Raw genomic sequence first — 19,989 nt, 5'->3', positions numbered from 1 at the left:
TCAAAACACGAGTGCATCATGTTTCTCTTTTCTTCTCTGCTGACTACAAAGGGCTCTGTGCTGGTGTCAAAGCCTCAAACATCAGCACTGTCTTGTGAAGAAACTGTGGTGCTGCAAAGCAGAAGTTTTAATCCTTTCTCTGTCACCAGCTAGCTGTGTGATCTATGCCCTAAGGCACACAACTCCTCTGAGATGCTACTTTCCCAAGAGGAACTAGTAAATAATAGGGATTATTTGTTTGTATAATATTCTCTGAGATGTCAGGGGGAAGAAAAATCAGCATAATGTACTGGCAAAAATCCCCAAACAGTTATGCATCTGTGAGCTACACCGCTGAGAAAACAACTGTGTGTGCGCACACCAGCAGGCACACGCAGACCGAAAAGGCACTGAGTAATTGCTCAGGCTAAATCTGTGCCGTGCAGCTGGCCCCACACGGGGTAGGCGCGAGGCTGAGAGACGGAGAAAAGGGGGTCCTCAGAACGGGGACACGGCAAGGACGCAACCGCACCACCAAACCACTGCGTCCCGAGCAGAAAGCACACCGCAGTTGCAGATGGTGCTGCTGCAGTCAACAGGCCCACGGCCTTCAGCGCCAGCAAGAGCAGCAGAGGAGCGTGTGTCTCCTCACGAAACACCTCTGTGTAYCCTGAGCCACGGGATCCCATTTGTTACTGAACACACAGTTAAGAGAAAAATAAATAAAAAAATCTTTTTTGAACACCCCCTCTCTTCTTGCTTGATTATTTCCGTTACCCTAGTTCCCCTTCTGCAGACTAACAGCACAGCAAAGGATTGCTCCGATTCCACTCTTGTTTTAAAATGCTTCTTTTATTTCAGTGGTTGTACATTGGGTGAATGAATTTAACGTCACAACAGAAATAGAATGGCTATTTAACAGACCACTAGTAGTTATGCTGAAAAAGAGTGAATGAAGGGGTTTCTGTAACTGTTACTGAAATATTCATTGTTAAGTGTTGTCAATTATACTGTATGAGAGAGGCAAACAAAAAGGTATTTTGGTGAGGTGCTGTATCTTTTAAAGAAAATAAACACTGAGACATCTCAAGTAACTTGAAATTATATCTCAGCTACAGTATTCACTGTCTCTGTGTTGGCCATCTCATGGTTCTTTTGGGGGGTTTTATTTGTTTTTTAATTAAACAAAGCATTTAAAATTTACTCATTTTCTTTAGGCTTTTTAAAATATAAACAAAGTTTTGGCAAATAATATTTATACAGAAAAATAGTTTTAGATCTTCCCAAATTTTGAAATAGTCTATAAAATTACTTTATAAATAAATAAAATGCAGAATCTGTTGTACACGTATTTGCACATCTCTGTAATTGCCTCCTTATTGTTAGCATAGGTTTGTACTTGTACAGCTTTTAGGAATATTACAAAGTCATAAAGTCGGAAAGTGGATCTCTTATTAAAAATACATTTCTTTTTTTTTGTCTGTCAGTTTATCTGGATGAAAGACCTGATGTACTGAAGCTTTGTCATCCATGGGCAAAAAATAGTAGTATTGGATTAATTGTAAAAAACATAGAATAACAGTTATTTTGAAACATAAAAAGTTCACACAAACAATGTTTTGAAGAGTTATCTACATAAAATATTTAAACAACATGGATAATTTACCATTTAGTATTATACAATAAGCTACCCAAATGCCTAAATTAACTATTATAAAAAAATAAAAACAACTTTGACAGATATAGGCAAGTTGCAGTGTCAACTACCTAGTTATAATGACTGAGAAAGTCTACAAATATTAGTGTTTAATAGTATATAATGGTGATACCTTAACTGCTAAAGTAACAAGTTAAGATACATTATTTTTCCACAAATTAAAACTAACGCAACGTTACAAGCACTATGTTAATTTTACAATCGAATTGTGATTATTTTTTTCTTTCGGATGATCAGATCTCCAGCTTTATATATAAATAGATAGTAATTAGACATTGGACAAACAAGATTTAGCCCAGAAAGTAATTTCCTAGACAAATAATTATATGGTTAGTGCCTTCAGTCGTTCAGAACAGGCAGTGCTGCCGAAGTTTAAAATAGTTTACAATCAATCTGAAGAGGTTAAGTTAAAATACTGCAATCACTAATAAAGTCCACATAGAAAACTTATGCCGCAAACAATTATACATAATATCCACTTAGAACAGCTGTCTTGTTTTTTAAACAATAATTTAAAAACTATGTAATTTATGTGATACATGTGCAACATATAAAATGTGAAATATGAAATATTTGGTACAATAGTGCTTGAAACAAATCTCAAATCAAACAAATGAAATTTTAATTATACATATATAATTACCTTGTAAATCAAAGTATTTAAAAAAGTAAACAACATTAAAATCTGCTTCATCCATATATATGTATGTATGTATATATAATATGTATATAACTGTATTAAAGATATCTTCATACTTTTGTGACACAAAATATGTTTTTAAAGAAAAACAATTAAAAGAACTATTTTTTCTCCACTCTAATCTGGTTACAATCTGATAATCCAATTTAAAAAAATGCAAATACAGTAATGATTTATGAAACTGAATCTCATCCTACATTCTTAGTGTTCAGTTAATAATCTAGATTAAAGTCACTTATCAAGTTTCAGTGACTAAACTGAATTTTAATTAAATTAGAATATCATACAAATCTCGTCATCTACACCTTCTTTTTCTCCTTTTGTTTGGTCTTTTTGTTTKATTTTACATTTATAGAAGTTGCTTAACAGCTTGGATCTTTTTGGTAACCCGATTATGAGTTTGAAAGATTATTCGCTTCCTGTAAGATTAGACTGTTGGCATCAGGCTCACTTTCATCAAGTCTGATGTGACAAAATTTAGGCACTTCTGCAAAGTCTCTTTTAAAAACATTATAAATATACTTGTAAAATAATATTTTCAAGACTTTGTTCTTTTGGGGATTGAAGGGGGTATGAAGCTCATACTGTGCAAATTTTTTAATTTTCTTCCGCTATTCTGCTATGATTCAAATGCAATTTCTCCATACAAGTTGAACATCAGCTATGTGCATCTAAAGAATTTGTGCTTTACTTTGGATTTCTGGCTAAAATATCTAAATTGGCAGGGGATGTCGCTTTTTTTCATTTTCTTTGTCTTGGAATCAACTCACTAGGGGAGCAAAACCAAGATTTTTAAACCAAGAAGAAATCCATTGATAATTGRGGTTAAAATTAAACCTGCAACTGGAATAAGATTTTAGCCAATACAAATTAATTATTGCTGAACTTGAAAGATTCATAAACACTGAATCTCACAAGACTAACTTAATTGGACTGTTTGCTGTAGGTTATAGTTATGGAGAAAAGACAATATTTGCAAGAAGTAAACTATGTTTAGAAAACCTTTAAAACTAAATGTTACCTTTTATGTCTTGAAACATCACAGCTGGTATCAGGTAGTTAACTATTTTAGGTTGGAATATAGTAAGCATACCATATTTAATATTCATATATAACATAGCAGCACTAGCTTTTTTTTTTTTTTTTCCTTTTTTTTTTTTTGAAGAGTTTGTGATTTGTCCGTCAGAACAAATTTGTTACTTAGCATGCAGTTTGTGGCAACTCTAGAGAGGAGGAGACAGGATAGTATGTACAGTAACCGGGTTTTGCCATTCGCAGGGAGGCTTCTTGACATTCCATTCCGTTTCTGCTGATTATTTCAGGATTATCTGTTAACGAAAYGAAGACGTGATTGCACTTTCAGGTGACGTTATGACAGCAATTTGCCAAACCGTGCGGTTTTGGCCTAATTAAGTAAGGCATAGTTTGTACAAGAGAGCATCCCACATTCTTACGCTGGTTTATAAAAGCATTTGCGTTTCACAAACCTGGTCGTCTTCCTCCCAATTATACCTCCTCAAATGCATAAGAGCGGACACAAGGGATGTTTTACATATCAAAATAGCAGAAAGGTGCGAGAGCGCCGYGCCAACGTGGCCGAGGAAGGGCCCTGCAACGTGAGGCCAATCCTTAGAGGCGCCGGGCGCCCTTAGCACCCTTCAATGCCAAAAGGAGGAGAAGGGGYTCTGTGCTTCTCGAGGACGCTGAGAATGAAAACTGCATCAGTGTTCACTRCTATCTGAAAGCTCAGATCCATGCCCCATAGTATCAGGAAAGATGGGGAGAAAAAAGGGTGGAGGCAGGGCCACCCACCACTCTCAAGCAGAAAAATGTACTGAGCTGGATATTTTCAATATGTCAAAGTATTTTTTCAATGCATTTTTAGCAACCACTGATTTCCTAAAAATTATCTGCAGGTCAATGAAATGAAGAGTTTTCTCCCATTTCCTCATGTCAGGAGATCCCAAGGAATGATGAGAACGGGACTCTGGTGAGCACAGCTAGTGGCTGACCTTGCTGGTTTACCTTCAGATGTTTCAAACTGAGGGTGAAGCAACCATTTTACAGAGGTGAGCTGCTGTGCTTCCAATACCCCAAAGGCGAACGGCAGAGCATGCACAGCACTCTTTAAAAACAAGAAACTCAGCCAGCTCACAGGATTGGAAAACAATCCAGATTTCTATCGTCTGCCTAGAACGGCTATCAGTGAACGTGATGTTAAAAGCAAGCAGCATGATGTTTCCTCACACCACTGCTACATCTGTACTCCAGACTAAAGTACAAGTCTGCAAGGAATCAGAGTGAAACACTTGCTTTCACTGTTTAATTTGGCATTCAGCATATTTTTAAATTGTACTTGTAGGTAGTAAGCAAGACAGTCATGACAGCACTCTGACCTACTTGTGCGTTACAAAGACTGCTGTTTAATGTAATCTGTATTTTAAAAGGGGAAAAATAGTTTGAAAATAACTTTAGCAACATACTACCTCTGACATACAGATCGCTAAAAAAGAAACACGCCTCACTGCATGGAAGACACTTACTCTAGTCATCTATGAGATCACATTTGAACCCACCTCGCAACCATAAATRCCTGCAGCCACTGTGTGAATCATGTCCTGAAACTGAGTGGAATGTTTTGTTTTAGGTACGTTGTGCTGCGAAGACAGTTAACTATTCCAGACAACTGCCAAGACACCTCTGTTCAATTAAATAMTTGTCAATAATGTGAAGCATTGGCAGGAGCCACACAAATGCTGTCACACCTAAGCGTCGCCCCCCTCTCTCCCGGCGGACTTTGGGAAGAGCTCTGTGCTGGTGGGACAACATACTCAAAACATGTGAACCCACTTCCTAAGGCACCCACAATTTGTCCATTCTGTTCAAGCTTTGCACTCCTTAAATAATCCACTCGCTCTGAGCTGGAAACATACTTAGAGGCAAGAAACAGTCTCCAGCAATATCTGGTATCTGTACGTAACTACAAGCTCCCTGATCCTACATAACCCACTGGCATGCCAAAACACATTTTATCATCAGTCCTGATAATCTGGCAACACTCAAAGCCCAGTTGTAATGACAACCTGTTGCTGCAAAGGGCTTAATATTTAAATATATGATGCATACAATAAGGATATATATTTTTAATGACTTCCACTCATTGTAAGTTTGTTAGGTTTTTTTGGTCTATCTTCTGTTTCCTGTTGAAATAATAAAGAAATATTTTTGCTGAAATAATAAAACCCCTACTGTGATAAAATCCTGGTCCATTTACAGCATTGTGGCTTGATAGTAAGTACAAAGAATATAGCCATGCTGAAAATAAGAAGTGACAAAGATTATCAGCACTGATATTTTTAGCATGTTACAGCCCAATATGTCAATGTAATTAATACAAGCAGCTTTAGCAATACGGGCTTAACCATAATCACACAAATGCATTTAAGGGATCCTATAGTCTAATTTAATGGAACACAACCTGAAATCTAATCAGTTTAAAGAAATTAGAATTTCATATACTGCAGCTGCCTACATCCTCTGCTAGTTTTTGAGGAGATACAGCTTGTATTTTTCTATAGATTTTTTCTCCCTGTACCACAGTTTCAGAGGTACATACGGAGGAAAGACAGAAAGAGCTGACTGCCCCTTTTCGCAAGATATCCTGAAAAGTCAAATGTCTCTGCAAGCCTGACACCCCCAATTCCCCCAAAACATATGCCAGAAGGGGCAGTGGGTATGATCCTGGACTGTATCGCTAGAAGAGAGTGGGGCTGTCCATGTGCGTCCCTCACGCAGGCTCCCTGGGGCACTTGCCTAACCTCACTCAAAACTCAAGAATCAGCAAAGACAAGGTTGGCACTTTGCATATGTAGGTGAGCACCTCCCGTTTTGGTGGCTCCAGCTGCAGCTGCAGCTCACCCTCCTGCACGTTTCTGTGGTGACCAGTGGCTACGGAGCCAGCTCCTTCCTATAGCAACTTCCTCGCTGCACTGCCACTTCTGCAGGGGATGTAACTAGGGCACGTTGCACCCTGGCTATTTCTAGTATATGTAGGAGTCCTGCCAGGGAGAAAAGAAAAAGCTCAAGTCTCTCCTCAGAACAAGATTCTCCAGTGCAGAGACTCAGAATTGAGAAGCTATGTTTTCTTTTTTTAACCTTAGCCACAGAGTGTAAAATGCATCCCATAGTCTTTAATTATACGCTCACACTCTATTTCTCGAAAGGTATCACATCTCTACCATAGCTATATACACATGCAGCAGCTTCTGCAACTGTTTTTGCACTGTGTCTGACACAGAAACATAAAATACTAAACTACTTTACAAGGCAAACACACTGTGAACCTCTCCTGTTTAGTTTACATTCAAAGTAATAAACTGCAGGTACATGTAGGCTAAGCCTGCACCACTGCTAATTGCCTCACCTCTTGCATGTTGAWAAAAGGAGAAATTGTACAGAACATATCGACCAAAGAACATATTTGCAGATACGTATTACAGGGGAGACTCCCTTATTACTTGCAGATAGGTCCAACCGCCTTCCTGTTCACTACTGTTTGAAGAATGAGATCTCAAATGTATGCGTACATGACTCATTTTCAGTGATACTATTATTTTCATTATACATCACAGTAACTTTTGTTAGACATAATGTAGTCACTTTTATCRTAGTAAATGTAAACATAAAAAAGAAAATAAGACTATCTGTGGGGTATGTGTGCATGCATGCACTTGTGTACACACATACTGCCATGTGTAAAGATGGGTCAAGCATGAGAGAGCACTTTCTCATCCTCTGCATGGGTAAGACCATACACATATCCATAGGCATGGATACAGATGTGCATGAAAACACACTGCCACTGCACTAATAGATCCAAAAAGAACACTACTTCTAGCAAAAGCAGAACGGACCAGTACTTATAACCTGGGATATTTATGTATATACCACGTAGGATTTAAGAACAGTGAGAGCATTTTTTGAGGTAATCACAGACATAGGGTATGCTCTCCATTGCCTTCTCAGCTGGTACCTGTTGAGGCGATGTGGCAGRAAGAATGCCACTCTGTAGCGTCAAATCACTAATTGTTGGCACAGTTGTGCCAGTGTTAGTTGCTAGGTCTCAATGAAACTGGTGAGACATACCGTAGATCAAAATTTCTGCAAAATACTTTCTAATTGCCAAGAAATCTTTGCTCTTCCAAATTTGCCACCTCTAAAAATATTGTAGGCTCCCAAATGCCATGACTTTCTCTCCTGTCTATAAAAGCACGGCTCATTTAAACTTTTACAAGCCTTCAGGCCCTGTAAAGGGCTGCAGTGTCATTAAGCCCATTGCGTAACATAGATTCCCCATTAATTTAGCCAGGGCAACCTCGGATATTCCTAATGGTGATACAACTCGGCAGTGCGCTCCATGGGAAACACAACCCAGAGGTATGCTACTGTCAATGCTTTCAGTTTCTCACCAAAATACCAGTCTGCTCTATGTAGTGCACAGCTCCACAGCAGCCTGGAATTTCTTTCAACCCTGCAAAGRCGGCTGTAGCTGGTTATTGTCTCAAGACTGAAAAGGTAAAATTCAAGAAACTTTTTAAAATAAGGTGGAAATTCAAACTTTGTGAACTCTTTTCTGGCATCTGGATTACTAAGTGCATTGCTTTAGTCAATATAGTTCACAGAATTTTCTTATCCATATAACCTAAAATCATGACTGCACACTATGAATTCAGCAATTCTGAATTTGGCTTGAGATCTTGATTGCTGCAACTCATGAAGATTCTTTTTTCTCTGATAGTTTCTGTGTTAAGTACTCTTTCCAGTCCCATACTTAGTATACATCCATGAATCTAGAAAATTTTAATTTAAAAATTTTAAAATCCAGCATGAATTTGGTGTACATGATCTTTAGCACTGCAGCAAAAAAGATCAGTCACAGTGGTCAGCAGAAAAACAYGATTTTACTACATCTCTGAGATGTTTCTCTTTAAGAAGTTTTGAAATTATTTCTCCAAATTACACTTCGCTCTGTAAGTGTTAATACATTGAAAGACAGGATTAAAACTCCACCTGACCTCCATATTGCAAAGCATCTGTCCCTCCAAAAACGTACTCATACTCAGCAAGTATCTCAGACTACTCAGCCTTCTGTCTGTACAGCAATAGAGTAATAGGAGTTTCCTGAAGACAAGATTCAACTTGCATAACTTTGAACATGTAAGCCTCAGTTGGTCACTCAGTCTTAAATCTACCTACCCAGTATCAGGAGACAGGTCATCCTCTGATGGTGCTTTTTTCTCTCCACTAAATGTAAGAGTCTATGACAAACAGTTCATATTGAGATATTTAACTTTCAGACACTTACATCAGTGCAGATTAATCCTACCACAATAACATTTTCTATTTTCATGTTTTTCATATGAGCAGAAGAACGGACAGATATATCTGGGGTATACATTCAAAATGACAGGTAGTTTCAGACAGCCTGCTCCTATCAGGCTATCTCATAACTTCTTCCACGTTCTAAAAATAAAACTAACATGAAGGATTTCTTCCCTTTGACATGAAACCCACAACTATTTATATTTCTTCTTGCCTTTGCGAAGTGCATTCATCTCTGTATTTTTCATTTTCTCTTAAAATGCTCTTCTGTGGCATGTGCTTTGTCCTTTTTTCCCAAATTAAAGTCTCTTTCTTTTTCAAGCAAAAGTGGAAAAGGATGAGTAAATGTTCAGACATTTAATGAAAGTAATCATCACCATATCAGCTATGCTTATATAAATTTTATATAGCCTTACAGATTGACTTTTTTGCCCCGTACTTCTCCTTGGCTGCAGTAGCAGCACCTCCATGGAGCACCAAATAGAGCTTTTTAAACCTCTACTCCAGGACATCCATTTATGATCTTCCAAGGCATGTGATCTGACACTGTCCTCAGCTAGCTAACAGCTAAGATGGCTCGAAATTTCACTGATCCTACCAKTATAACCTTAAAAACAACCTGCCTTCTCTGAAAATTAAGAGTAGCAAGGTGCTTGCTTACACTCCTCGTCTCTCCCACCTTCATTATTGTAATTTCTCTTTTACTGGTCTTGACACTAGCCGTAATCCCCTATTTGAAGTCCCTTCCTGATTGTCCTAGCTACATCATAGCTCGTCACTCTCCCAGGAGTCCCCCTCTCTTACCTCTATTAAACACATTTGCACATTTATGTATCCCTTCACCTGTCATGCCTGCCTCACTGATCTGTCCATGTCCACATTCAAAACTGCCAACAATGCCATTACTGATTGTCACTAGTTTGTACCGCTATCATTTCTCTCTACAGTGTCATCCACAAGCACTGCAAAAGAAAAAATGAACAAAAGCCCCCCCCAAACAAAACAAGGAACTACTAAGAGAATTGGACAGTCTGGYTGCAACCACCTTGTCAATCCTGCTACTCCCCGCTGATAACTTCATACAAACCTGTTCATAAACATACTAAGCTCCATTTTCCGTCACCAAGTTCCTTCTTCTGCCGCTCTTACCAGAGGTTGCTCATTCTTCTGATGGCTAGAAACCTTGTTCTCCTTTCCAGCATTTTGACTGAATGTCTACACCTGCCCCCCACGCCACTAACTGTAGACCTCTTCTTAATCTTATACAGAGCGGATTTTATCTTCTTGTTTCTTYACTAATCCAATGCATTTCCATCACATTTGTCTATTTTGCTCATCAACGACAATACCTCGGATTCATACAAATACGGCGAGCTCTCTAGGTCTCAGATGATCTCCTTGGTCACCTGCTCATCCAGTAACTAACATAGTGGGCTTAAGGTGTTTCCTGAGCTGTGGAGGTCCTATTTGTTTGCCATATATCACAGCTCATCCTCTGACACTGCTATTCTAGTGCCCTGCCTTCACCTCCATCTTCTTTCCTAAATCTGTGTATCCTCAGTTCTGTCTGTTCCAGTCCCATGGTGCTTCCAGGACCATCTACCCTTCTGCCCACCCACCACTGCTGAGGTAAAATGCCTACCCATTTGGTTACTCATATTTCTTTGGGTCTGCCAACATTTATACATATCCCATGTAATTGGATTATTACCAGCCAACACACACAGAACTGTACATTGTCACAGCCAGTGTGATTTGAGAAACACATAATCACATACCCCTGCAAACTAATTCAATCAAGTTTTTTTGGGATACAATATAATAATGTTTTATCAGTGAAAATCCAAAGCATTAGCCAATGGGAGAAATAGAGACTTAATTCTTACAGCTACAGGAGGAATAAGAAAAATGCCRTATCAGCTTCACAAATAAATATTTTTAGAGTATTTGGTTCCTTTTATAGGGAAAAATATTAGTGATCTCTTATAAATAGTAAAGATCCATTTCTCATTAAACCAAGATTACAATTCCTAATTCTTTTATCCTTCTTTTATTCAGTCTGTTTGGGTAAAAGACTTGAACTCCTACACCAGGAGTTGATAATACGTATCTGGAAATGGCTGAGGGTCAGATATTCATGCTGAGGTGGACATATCCTGCCAGGATACTTTCATTCCATTAGGCACAAGCTGTTGGCCATTACAGTATTATAAAGTTGACAGAGATATCGTCTGAATTTGGCTCTTCTTGATGATTTTAAAGTAAAGATCAAGTCTACTATGGGAACCCCAGAAGACTTCAGGATTCAGCAACACCATTCTTCTCATTTAATATAACAAGGTCCAAAAGAGAGTCCAAAACGACTAGTGCTGCTAACTCCTTGGCACACTTACGAGCTTTAATAGGTATTTCCTCAAACAGTACTTTATCATATTTAAGTGTAACTTAATAGGTATTTACTCACTTCAAAGAAACAGGATTAGTTGCTTTTAAAATCAAAGCAACCTGGTCTTATATGTTCTTCTCAAAAATAATAAATAATGCAGTCCTTAAAACTGATCATAACGTACTCTAATATGTTCTACCAAAATTCATTTTTTATTAACTGCACAGGCAACAAATGGACTGCATAGAAACGAAAAAACCACTGCTATAATATTTTAGGAGCACTCTTTTGAATAGCCACTCAATATTACTTTTCAGAAGGTCTGAGTGAGTGCAATCATCTGTATTTTTCACTTCCTATTTTTAGGTGATTTTCTTTCTCTTCTTGAATTTTAGAAACTCCCATAACAGGCTTACACAGAGGAACTGAGAGAACAAAGGAGTGAAAGATCAAGCACGCGTTGTGCATTCTTTATGAAAACATCTGTATTTCTCTTGTAAAAAAGAGTGCTACTTCTTCAAGCCTGAATACTTTTATAGTCTTCCTCATTCAGTACTTTTTCTACAACACCTACTTTGTGTTTTCCTCTTACATTTCATGTATGCTCAAATCATCCAAGACTAGTTTGTCACTGAACACTTGCCATGCCCATTAGGAGAACCCTGCCACAGCACAGAGAGCCCAGCTAGCCCTTCTCTCGAGTTCTCAGCAGTTACAACTGCACTGTAAATCTCCCCTCCCAAAACCTGGGTTTCTAATTCAGATTCTGTTCAAAGCAAAAACTGTTCTCCTGCAACATTCAGTGCTTAACTTAAACACAGAAAAGCAACAAATTTGTATTTTCTTCAAGGTTACTCATCACCCACCATACTTAAAACAGGATATACTTGTTTTAGTTACTGAACTTTTGCTCAGACTTTTAAGACTCACTATACATGTAACTTCTTTGAGGAAAACCTAATGTTCCTGACTTCTGTCCACTACTTCTACTGCTTCTTTAATTTTCTTCTTAGCTGAATACTCTCATATAGGCATGTACTACTGTCTGTCACCGGACACAATATTGTGCCATAAATGAAGTCAGTCAAATTTAGCAAACCTCAGCCTCAAGTTGAAAGGCATTACAGGAACAACAAATTAAATTAATCAATCAATCAATCAGTCCACTGCGGTTATGTGGGCAGCTGCCTGCACACTCAAAGCCAAAGAATGGCATTTCTAGTGGGCAAAATGTTCATGTAATAAGTGATACACTGAAATAAAAATATAGCATTAGTTTCTTTCAAAAGAAAATAGTTGAAACAACTAGAGATGCACAGTTGCAATTATTTCAATGAGCAGAGTTACAAACAAATACATTCAGAGCTCTGCATTGCACTGAGTTGTTAAAATTTTATGATGGAAAATAACACTTACATAAGCTGTATGTGCACTTGACCTTAGAAAAGTTTTTCTATTCTTAAAAAATAGAAAATATGGCCCAAAAGATTTTTACTCAACTTATCAAAATATAATTTGTTGAAAAACTGAAAGCAAGAACATTAAAGGAAGCTATCTTCACAAATATAAATACACTATTTTAACTGCAATGCTATAAAAGTTAAAAGAGTCTATAACAGGAGAGGGGAATACATGTAGATTTTTGTTATATAAAAGAAATAAATGTTGGCCTTTGCTTAATTCTCATCTTATGTGATGCTGCCATCTAGCAGGCCAACAGAGGAAGTCAGTTTTCACTTCTCCCTRCCTGCGGGGGATGGAAGTTCCTATAAAAAACAGATTTTCCATTTTTCCCGCTTATTGTTTGTCTWTTAGCATGTGATCTAGAATTCTGTATGCAAGCCTACCAGCAATCTTCATCATATACACAGAACAGACTATCAGAACTGAAGTGATCAAAAAATGTTACTGAAAATAAAACACTTAAGTTAATTTGCACTAGGTTTAAAGTAGAGTTCCTTTAAATGTTAGGGGGCAAACTTCTGGTTTTGCTTCTTTGCCACCTCTACACTTTATAAAAACAAAGTGTTGCTGTGCCTGTTGTAATGTCAGTTGCTCAAGGAGATTCACATAGTCTTTTTTGATGCTATTTGAGATTTCCTGTGGCCTTTAAGACTAAAAGCTCTGACTTCTTGAGTTCGCAAATTGTTAATTTTGAAAGTTAAAGTTACTTACATGTAACTCGGTGTCTCAAGATAGTAGAACTTGCTTGAAATTGTGCTTGTGATTTTTGGATGTCTAGCGTGAAATAGGCAGCGAATAGTTTAGGGTTCCATTTAATTCYATGACTAACTACAGCTATGCAAATACCTTCCTAAAAGAAATTACTCTTCAGTATCTTCATGATGAAGGATAGTTTAGGGAAAAAWGAAACACCGCACCAAACCAGTAAATCCACTTGTTATTGCCATATGTCATAAAACAAAGAAATTGAGAATTTTAACCTTTTGTAAAAAATGCGTTAGAGAACAAATCTTGTTCCTTTGCCCCTTCACAAGCAGTAGACCATGTCAGGTCAACTGGATGGCCTTTGAGAGCAAAATACTAGCAGGTATTTAGAACTGCTGGGTGTTGCCCAGTTAAATTACAAAGCTGGAGTGTTTACAGCAGTATTTTGGAACATGTAAACTACATTTAACTTTCTGAAGGTTCATTTCTCCAGACCGGGGCAGGAACCAGTGCTCGGGGCCAGCGGCCAAGGCGAGACATCCAGTCCCRCATCCGAGATCCCAAAGCTGGCTGCTACCTCTGTGGCCCAGCACAGCACTAAGCATGGGCTCCACCAATACCCAAAGCCTTTCTGCTCAGGGCTCGCTCTCTGCAAACATGCCCTTCTAATGATGTTTCTGAGAAAAGAACATGTACTTCTGTCTCCTTTTCTAGACTTTTTGACGTCAGATTAAAAGCACTCTTTCTGTTGCTAAGAACAGAGATGTTCTACAGGAGGATTTACTTTGGATTTTCTAGATTTTTTAAACCCAGTATTTTTACCCAAGAAGACAAAAATTGTTTAGAAACCTATTCTTTACTTTCTTATCTCTTCCCTTAGAAACTGCAATGTAAAGTCTTTCAAAACAGTAACAATAGTTTAGCATAAACTCCTAATTGCAATGTTGTTATTTATTGGCACTCAGGATGCAAATAACATTTCTTTCACCTTTCCACTTTCCTTCTCAAGAGGTTGCCTTTAACCAAGAAAAGCATCTGTTTTCCTTCTCCCTTCCAGGGAGAGAGTCTCTCCAATTCATTTACTCCATATTTGTTACTTTTATCCTTGTTTACAAGTTCAGCAGGTTTCCACAAAGAACAAAGGGAATGTGAGACAAAAATGCCTTTTCAGTCCTCAGCAATACTGATGATGGCCACCTGCCCTGCCAGCATGGGGATAAATGGGTAGACTGGAGAGGAAGTCCTTTTGGGGACACGTAAGTCTATTTGCAAGAGGGAAGAACTGCCATAAAGTGCTTCTGCTTTACGCAGAAAGAAGTTCAGTTGCATGGGGCTGAATTGGTGCTACATGACATTTCAGTCCCATGGAAGTCTACCTCTGGGARAGCTGACTAACTTATCTCACAACCTTGCACCTCCTCTTCCCAGGAGAGGTGTTTTCTTGCTGCATTTTCCTGTTCCCCTCATTCTTGAAGAAGCTGCCATGTGCAGCTTCTCAAATCCTCATTAAACATTTGGCGTGTTTATAATTTATGTTATATTAACTACTTTTTGAATGCTGGGGAATGTATTTTAATTGTTTTTTTCTGTTTTTGTTTTGTACTTGACAACTATTTTTATTTTCACTTTGTTGTATTTTTATGGTTTCCAACAAAACTGTAGACAATTGAATGATTTCATAATTAATATCTCTGCATAATTGCCACCTAATTTAGTGCAAAAACTGATGCATAATTTAAAACAGCTGTGCTAGATAATCACAACCTTTAGCATGAGACAGCCTGTTGATCTTCCCTTCCCCCCCCACACACATGGCCTATAAGAATTTCCCTTTTCTACTACATCTGCCTTTTAATTTTTTTTCCTTGATTAAAGGTCTTGTAACCAGTAGAATAATGTAGTGACTATATAATATCTTTAACTAGTATTCTCTGCAATGCTGTTTTTATGTTAGCCTTCTGCACATTTTGGTGCTATGGAAAATAAAAGTATGTATATTCTCTACCAAAGTGATATAAGCAAGACTATTTTCTTTAAAGCAATCTGGAATTTGGTGATTGCCCTGTAACCATCAAGAACTGAAGACATACTCATTAGGCTTGAAGATTATGTGTCTTAAAGATTAAGACACATAAATGCTGGTGTCTAAATTCCCACTGCAATCAATGGCATGATACAATCTAGTCAATAAGTCAATGGAGCCTGGACATTATTTCATATAATATTATAGGATAACCTAAACATCAAAGGCTGTCTTAGGACAATCTTAAATGTTAGTAGACACACGTTTAAACAATTGCAACAAGCTTTGTTGTGTCTACCACAGAGCGAGCCAAATTGTTCTCCAATCTTCATCTGACTGTGCTGATGATCTYAACAGTTCACAATGGGCACCTAAACTTCCAGCTCACATATAGACAACTCAGACACCTACAATTAGGTATCTTTATTTCAAACTGAATCCCATCCCTGTAATCCTTGTAGGACTCATCAATGGATATTTGTAAATGAAGCAACAGTAAGGCTTTCTACTTAGAATTAAAAAAAAAAAAGCAGTAAGTAAATTGGCACATTGGCCTTATTTGAAATTGGAATAACACAGTTCCAGAACTRAGAATAACACCTCTGACAAACAACATTAGGATAGATCATTCTCTAAAATCATAGTTATCTGTGAGCAAAGCTGAGAGTAACAGTAGCTTTGCTTGCTTGGATACTGCTAGTTCACTATCTATGTAAGCAATAATTAAATGTTTTGTTAAAGATCTTTGAAGTATATATTTACACACAATTATTACATTAATGCTTTAAATAAAATGTTTTATGTATTTTTGTCCACACATGTGCACTAGAGGGAGCTAGTACYAAACCTTCCATGTATATTCTCCAAGGATTCTCTTCATTATATACTTTTCTGGAACTTTGTTGGTTCCAATCTGCAAGAAAATATTGGCAATATCCCAAAACAACTGAACGTAAGCTAGTTAAGAGTCTATGCAAGGTTAAACAGCTGTAACTTCCACCATCACTCTGGTAGGAATGGTTGGAGAAGTTGTGACTGTGGGAGGAAAGAAAGGGCAGGCAGGTGAACACAAAGGGCTCCTTGAAGCTCTCACGGATCATGCTCCTGAACTCTTCACAGAGCTCCAGAAGTCAATGTGCCTTCCACTGGACCCCTCTAAGGGGSAGAACTCCCTCCTTCATCCCCTTCCCATCAAAGCCCCGCAGCTAGAGAAAGTGGGGATACTCCCTTGTAAAATRTCTAAATGTAGTGAGTGGCAACAACGTTCTCTCTTATAGGAAATGTTTTTATCAGAATTTATAAAAAAGAGTTTGCTGGAAGTAGGATAGCTTTTACTCAATCCTGTTTCCATTGTACCAAGTCAAAACAATTCTCCTCCCCTCAAAAGTACAATCAAATAAAATGATTTTGGTTTTAAACTGAACTACTTTAAGTTAGGAAAGTAAGAGATTTCCAATTTGCCATATAGTCTTAACTGGGTCTCCCAGCACGTGTGTATTATGCTATAGCCTTTAACCCTGTAAATTTTCTCATTTGTCTCATTTCATGCTCTCATCGAACACAAAACACACAGAGTTGCTGGCTGAGTGTGACTGATTGTGAATGGGTAAAGTGCAGGCACATTTTGTGCCTTCTTGCTAACGCTATTTTCAGAAAGAAAAGTTGTAGAAAAGACATGAGACATAGATCCTCTTTCTCAAAATACAAACCATCAGCACATACTAAACAGTCTTCTGGGCTCAATAGAGTTTTTTTAGCTGTCAGCTAATACTCCATAGCTTTTGGGATACTGGTGTCTTCTCCCACCAGTGTTTCTAAGACACCTGGAACATCAGACTCCCTCCAGAAAATTCAGCAATCCTTCCTCAGAAGACCACCAGAATATTAAGTCAATTGTTACTGAGTCAAATGGTAAAGCACTACTATGACTTTCCTTTCATGCCTGGCATGACGCAGAAACAAGATAGTCTGAAGACTGCACGATGATAAGAAAATTGCAGCAGAAAACTGAAAAGAGGAGATTGTATCCCACAAATAAGTAAAGGGGCCTCAATGCAGCACAAATCAGGAAAGGAAATTTTATCCAGATAGGAACAAATCATTTTTCTGAAATATACAGAAGTTTAAATACATAATAAAGGAAAACTGCAAAGGACTCTATGACCATGAACTAGGCTGTGAGCTGAACTCAAGTTAATTCCTGGCTTCTTCTGTTTTTCTGGGTCTGGCGAAATACTGAAGGTTACTGCTGGGCCCTTTCCAGGGCAGACTGATCTCCAACTGTTAGAAGGCTGTAAAGAAACAGCAAAGCTGGAGCTTCACCTCTTATAAACACGTGCTACTACTCTGACATACACAGTTTCTTACTGTAGCTTCTGAAGCTACAGTACTAGCTAAAGCACTTCATTTGACCTCCGGGGGGAATTCATCCTGCCCCAGCACAGACTTTTCCAGAAAAGCAGAGGAACTGGATGCCAAACTTCTACTTGGCTGAAATTAAAGAAGAGGAAACCCATCCTAGTGGTAAACCATCCTCTAATTTCAGCAGTGTATTATATATATACGTGTATTATATATATATGTACACACACATACACACACAACTAAATACAGACAGACACATACACATTTTTATAACATTTGTTGTAAATGCTCTTAAAATGCTGTAATCCTCCACTGCAAACAAAATCTGCGCTGAGAGCATCATAGCACACCTCTGACTTTCCCATCAGCAAAAGTTACTCATGTGAAAGTAGTCTCTTAAAAAAAAGAAAAAGAAAAAAGAAAGAAAAGACTGCTTACTGATCCTTTTGTAGGTGTGTAAATATGTTTTACTTCAGCAATGGTTAGCACCTTTGCTGCTCATGCAAAACTTCTCTCTGGGGCCTGGGAGTGTTGAGGGCAGAGATACAGCRCACTGGGGTGGGGATGGGTGAGGGGAACTGATCTGCTCTCAAAACAGCCCTGTTTTCCTCATATCCCCTTGTCCTTTTCAAGTCCCTGTGCCACCATCTGAGGACCACAAAACTACACTGAACGCTCTCAGATCATTTTCTGTTGCAGAGATTGTTCTTCTGTGTCCACTACCAAGAACCTGCAACCCATCACACCCACAGGCTCTTCAGCCTACCCAGCCATGGTGTTATCTCCCTGCATTACCTTACCCCAAGAAACAGAAGAGGACAGTTAAATGTGTCATTTGCCTGTTACACTTCTCTTCTTGGCCCAAGCATTTTCTTCACTAAAACGGATTAGACTTTCAGAAAGGAATGCAAAAAGAGTGTCTTTTTGATAAAAAAGCTACAAGTACTATTGCCACTCTGTTGGCAAACAGAGTTGTGTTGTGTTGTGTTGGCAAACAAGCCCTACAAAAAAAAGGAGAAAATGGACTGGTTTGTGTTTCTTTAAAAAAGGTGTATTTCAGAGGTAGTATATTTTCCCTAGATTATTATACATTTACTGTTACGGAAACTTCTATTTTTTGTGGGATATTTGAAATAGTTTTGGCACAGGCAGTTAAAAAATAAGTCTTCTGGTACGGCATTACTAAGCAATACATTCTCACTGATTTCCTCCCAATTCATTGCTGAGTGGGAGAGGAATCAGTCAAGGAGGGTGCGTTTCTGCTAGCTCCAGAACAGCTTCTCGGTCTGTCCAGGACCGTCACAAAGCGGCATGATCACGACACAACCCTTTACTTTCTTTTGGGGAGCAAATCCACCTGCCTCCTCTCCAACGTGACCTTGGAAACCCTGGGGGAGAACAGCACATCCCAGCTCTCACACAGGAACGCCCGAGCACGATCACGCAGCCAGAAAAGAGCCGGGGCGACCACAGCGCAAGCGGAGGTGGCAGCCCTTCCCCTAGCAGATGTCTCGAGCTTCGGAGGGGGCATCTCTACAGCCTGAACGGAAGAGCCAAAGTCGCACACTAAGAGCTGCAACAGTTATCTCCTGTGCGAATCAGATCCTACAGGAGGAAGGGGAAACCCTAATAAAACTAAACCCACCATTAGCATAACAAATCACACAAAAAAGGGGGAGAGAGTATTTTCTTTCCTGCTCTGTCTCTGCCAATAATTTTAGGGATTCTTTGCAACCACGGCCTTCCTTAGGGAAATCACGTTTCCAGGTTGAAGGCACGCCTTCAGACATAAAGCAGACAGTCATCAGCATCTACAGTGCTGTGGACTAGCATTTACAGAAAACATTCAATTTTGTTTCTCACATTTTCTTTTCCAGCTGCCTTGTCCCACTTCTTATTCTAGACAGCTTCCACACTTACAAATTAGTCACTTCCACAATGCTGTATGGAGAAGATTACATTAACACACCTGAACGTTTGAAATCTGTCACAATCTTCCTTTTGAACACAGGAGTTAATAAAAGACTATTGCAAGTAGTCTGGTGCTATGGTGATTCTAACTCCAGCCAGGTTAATTACACGATAATTAGGTACAAACATTGCAACACAAAACATAGCTACATCATTATTTGCGATAAATGTTAACTCTAAATAAGTGCAACCTGTCCAACAAACACTTGCTATAAACGACTTTAAAAAAAACAAAACAAAACAGATTTTTTTTTTTTGATGGGTAAACATGAAAAAAAATTCTCCAGGAGAATTTTTTT

General features: G+C 38.4%; 1 protein-coding gene across 3 annotated transcripts in view; it reads right to left on the bottom strand.

Moving 5' to 3' along the window:
* Positions 1–812: 812 nt before the first annotated feature.
* The window catches only part of MBNL2 (muscleblind like splicing regulator 2), a 97,654-nt gene continuing 78,477 nt past the window's right edge, over positions 813–19,989 (bottom strand). For all 3 annotated transcript variants that reach the window (XM_085305967.1, XM_085305969.1, XM_085305968.1), the window contains one exon: positions 813–3,724. In XM_085305967.1, coding sequence (XP_085162093.1) covers positions 3,597–3,724 — 128 coding nt within the window. In that variant the 3' untranslated portion in view covers positions 813–3,596. The remainder of the gene's footprint in view (positions 3,725–19,989) is intronic.

This window comes from Rhea americana, unplaced genomic scaffold, assembly GCF_003343005.1.
Source record: "Rhea americana isolate MKP2758 unplaced genomic scaffold, rheAme1 scaffold_23, whole genome shotgun sequence".
Lineage (NCBI taxonomy): Eukaryota > Metazoa > Chordata > Aves > Rheiformes > Rheidae > Rhea > Rhea americana.
The sequence above is the reverse complement of the archived record's forward strand: the minus strand, read 5'-3'. Positions and strand labels throughout refer to the sequence as shown.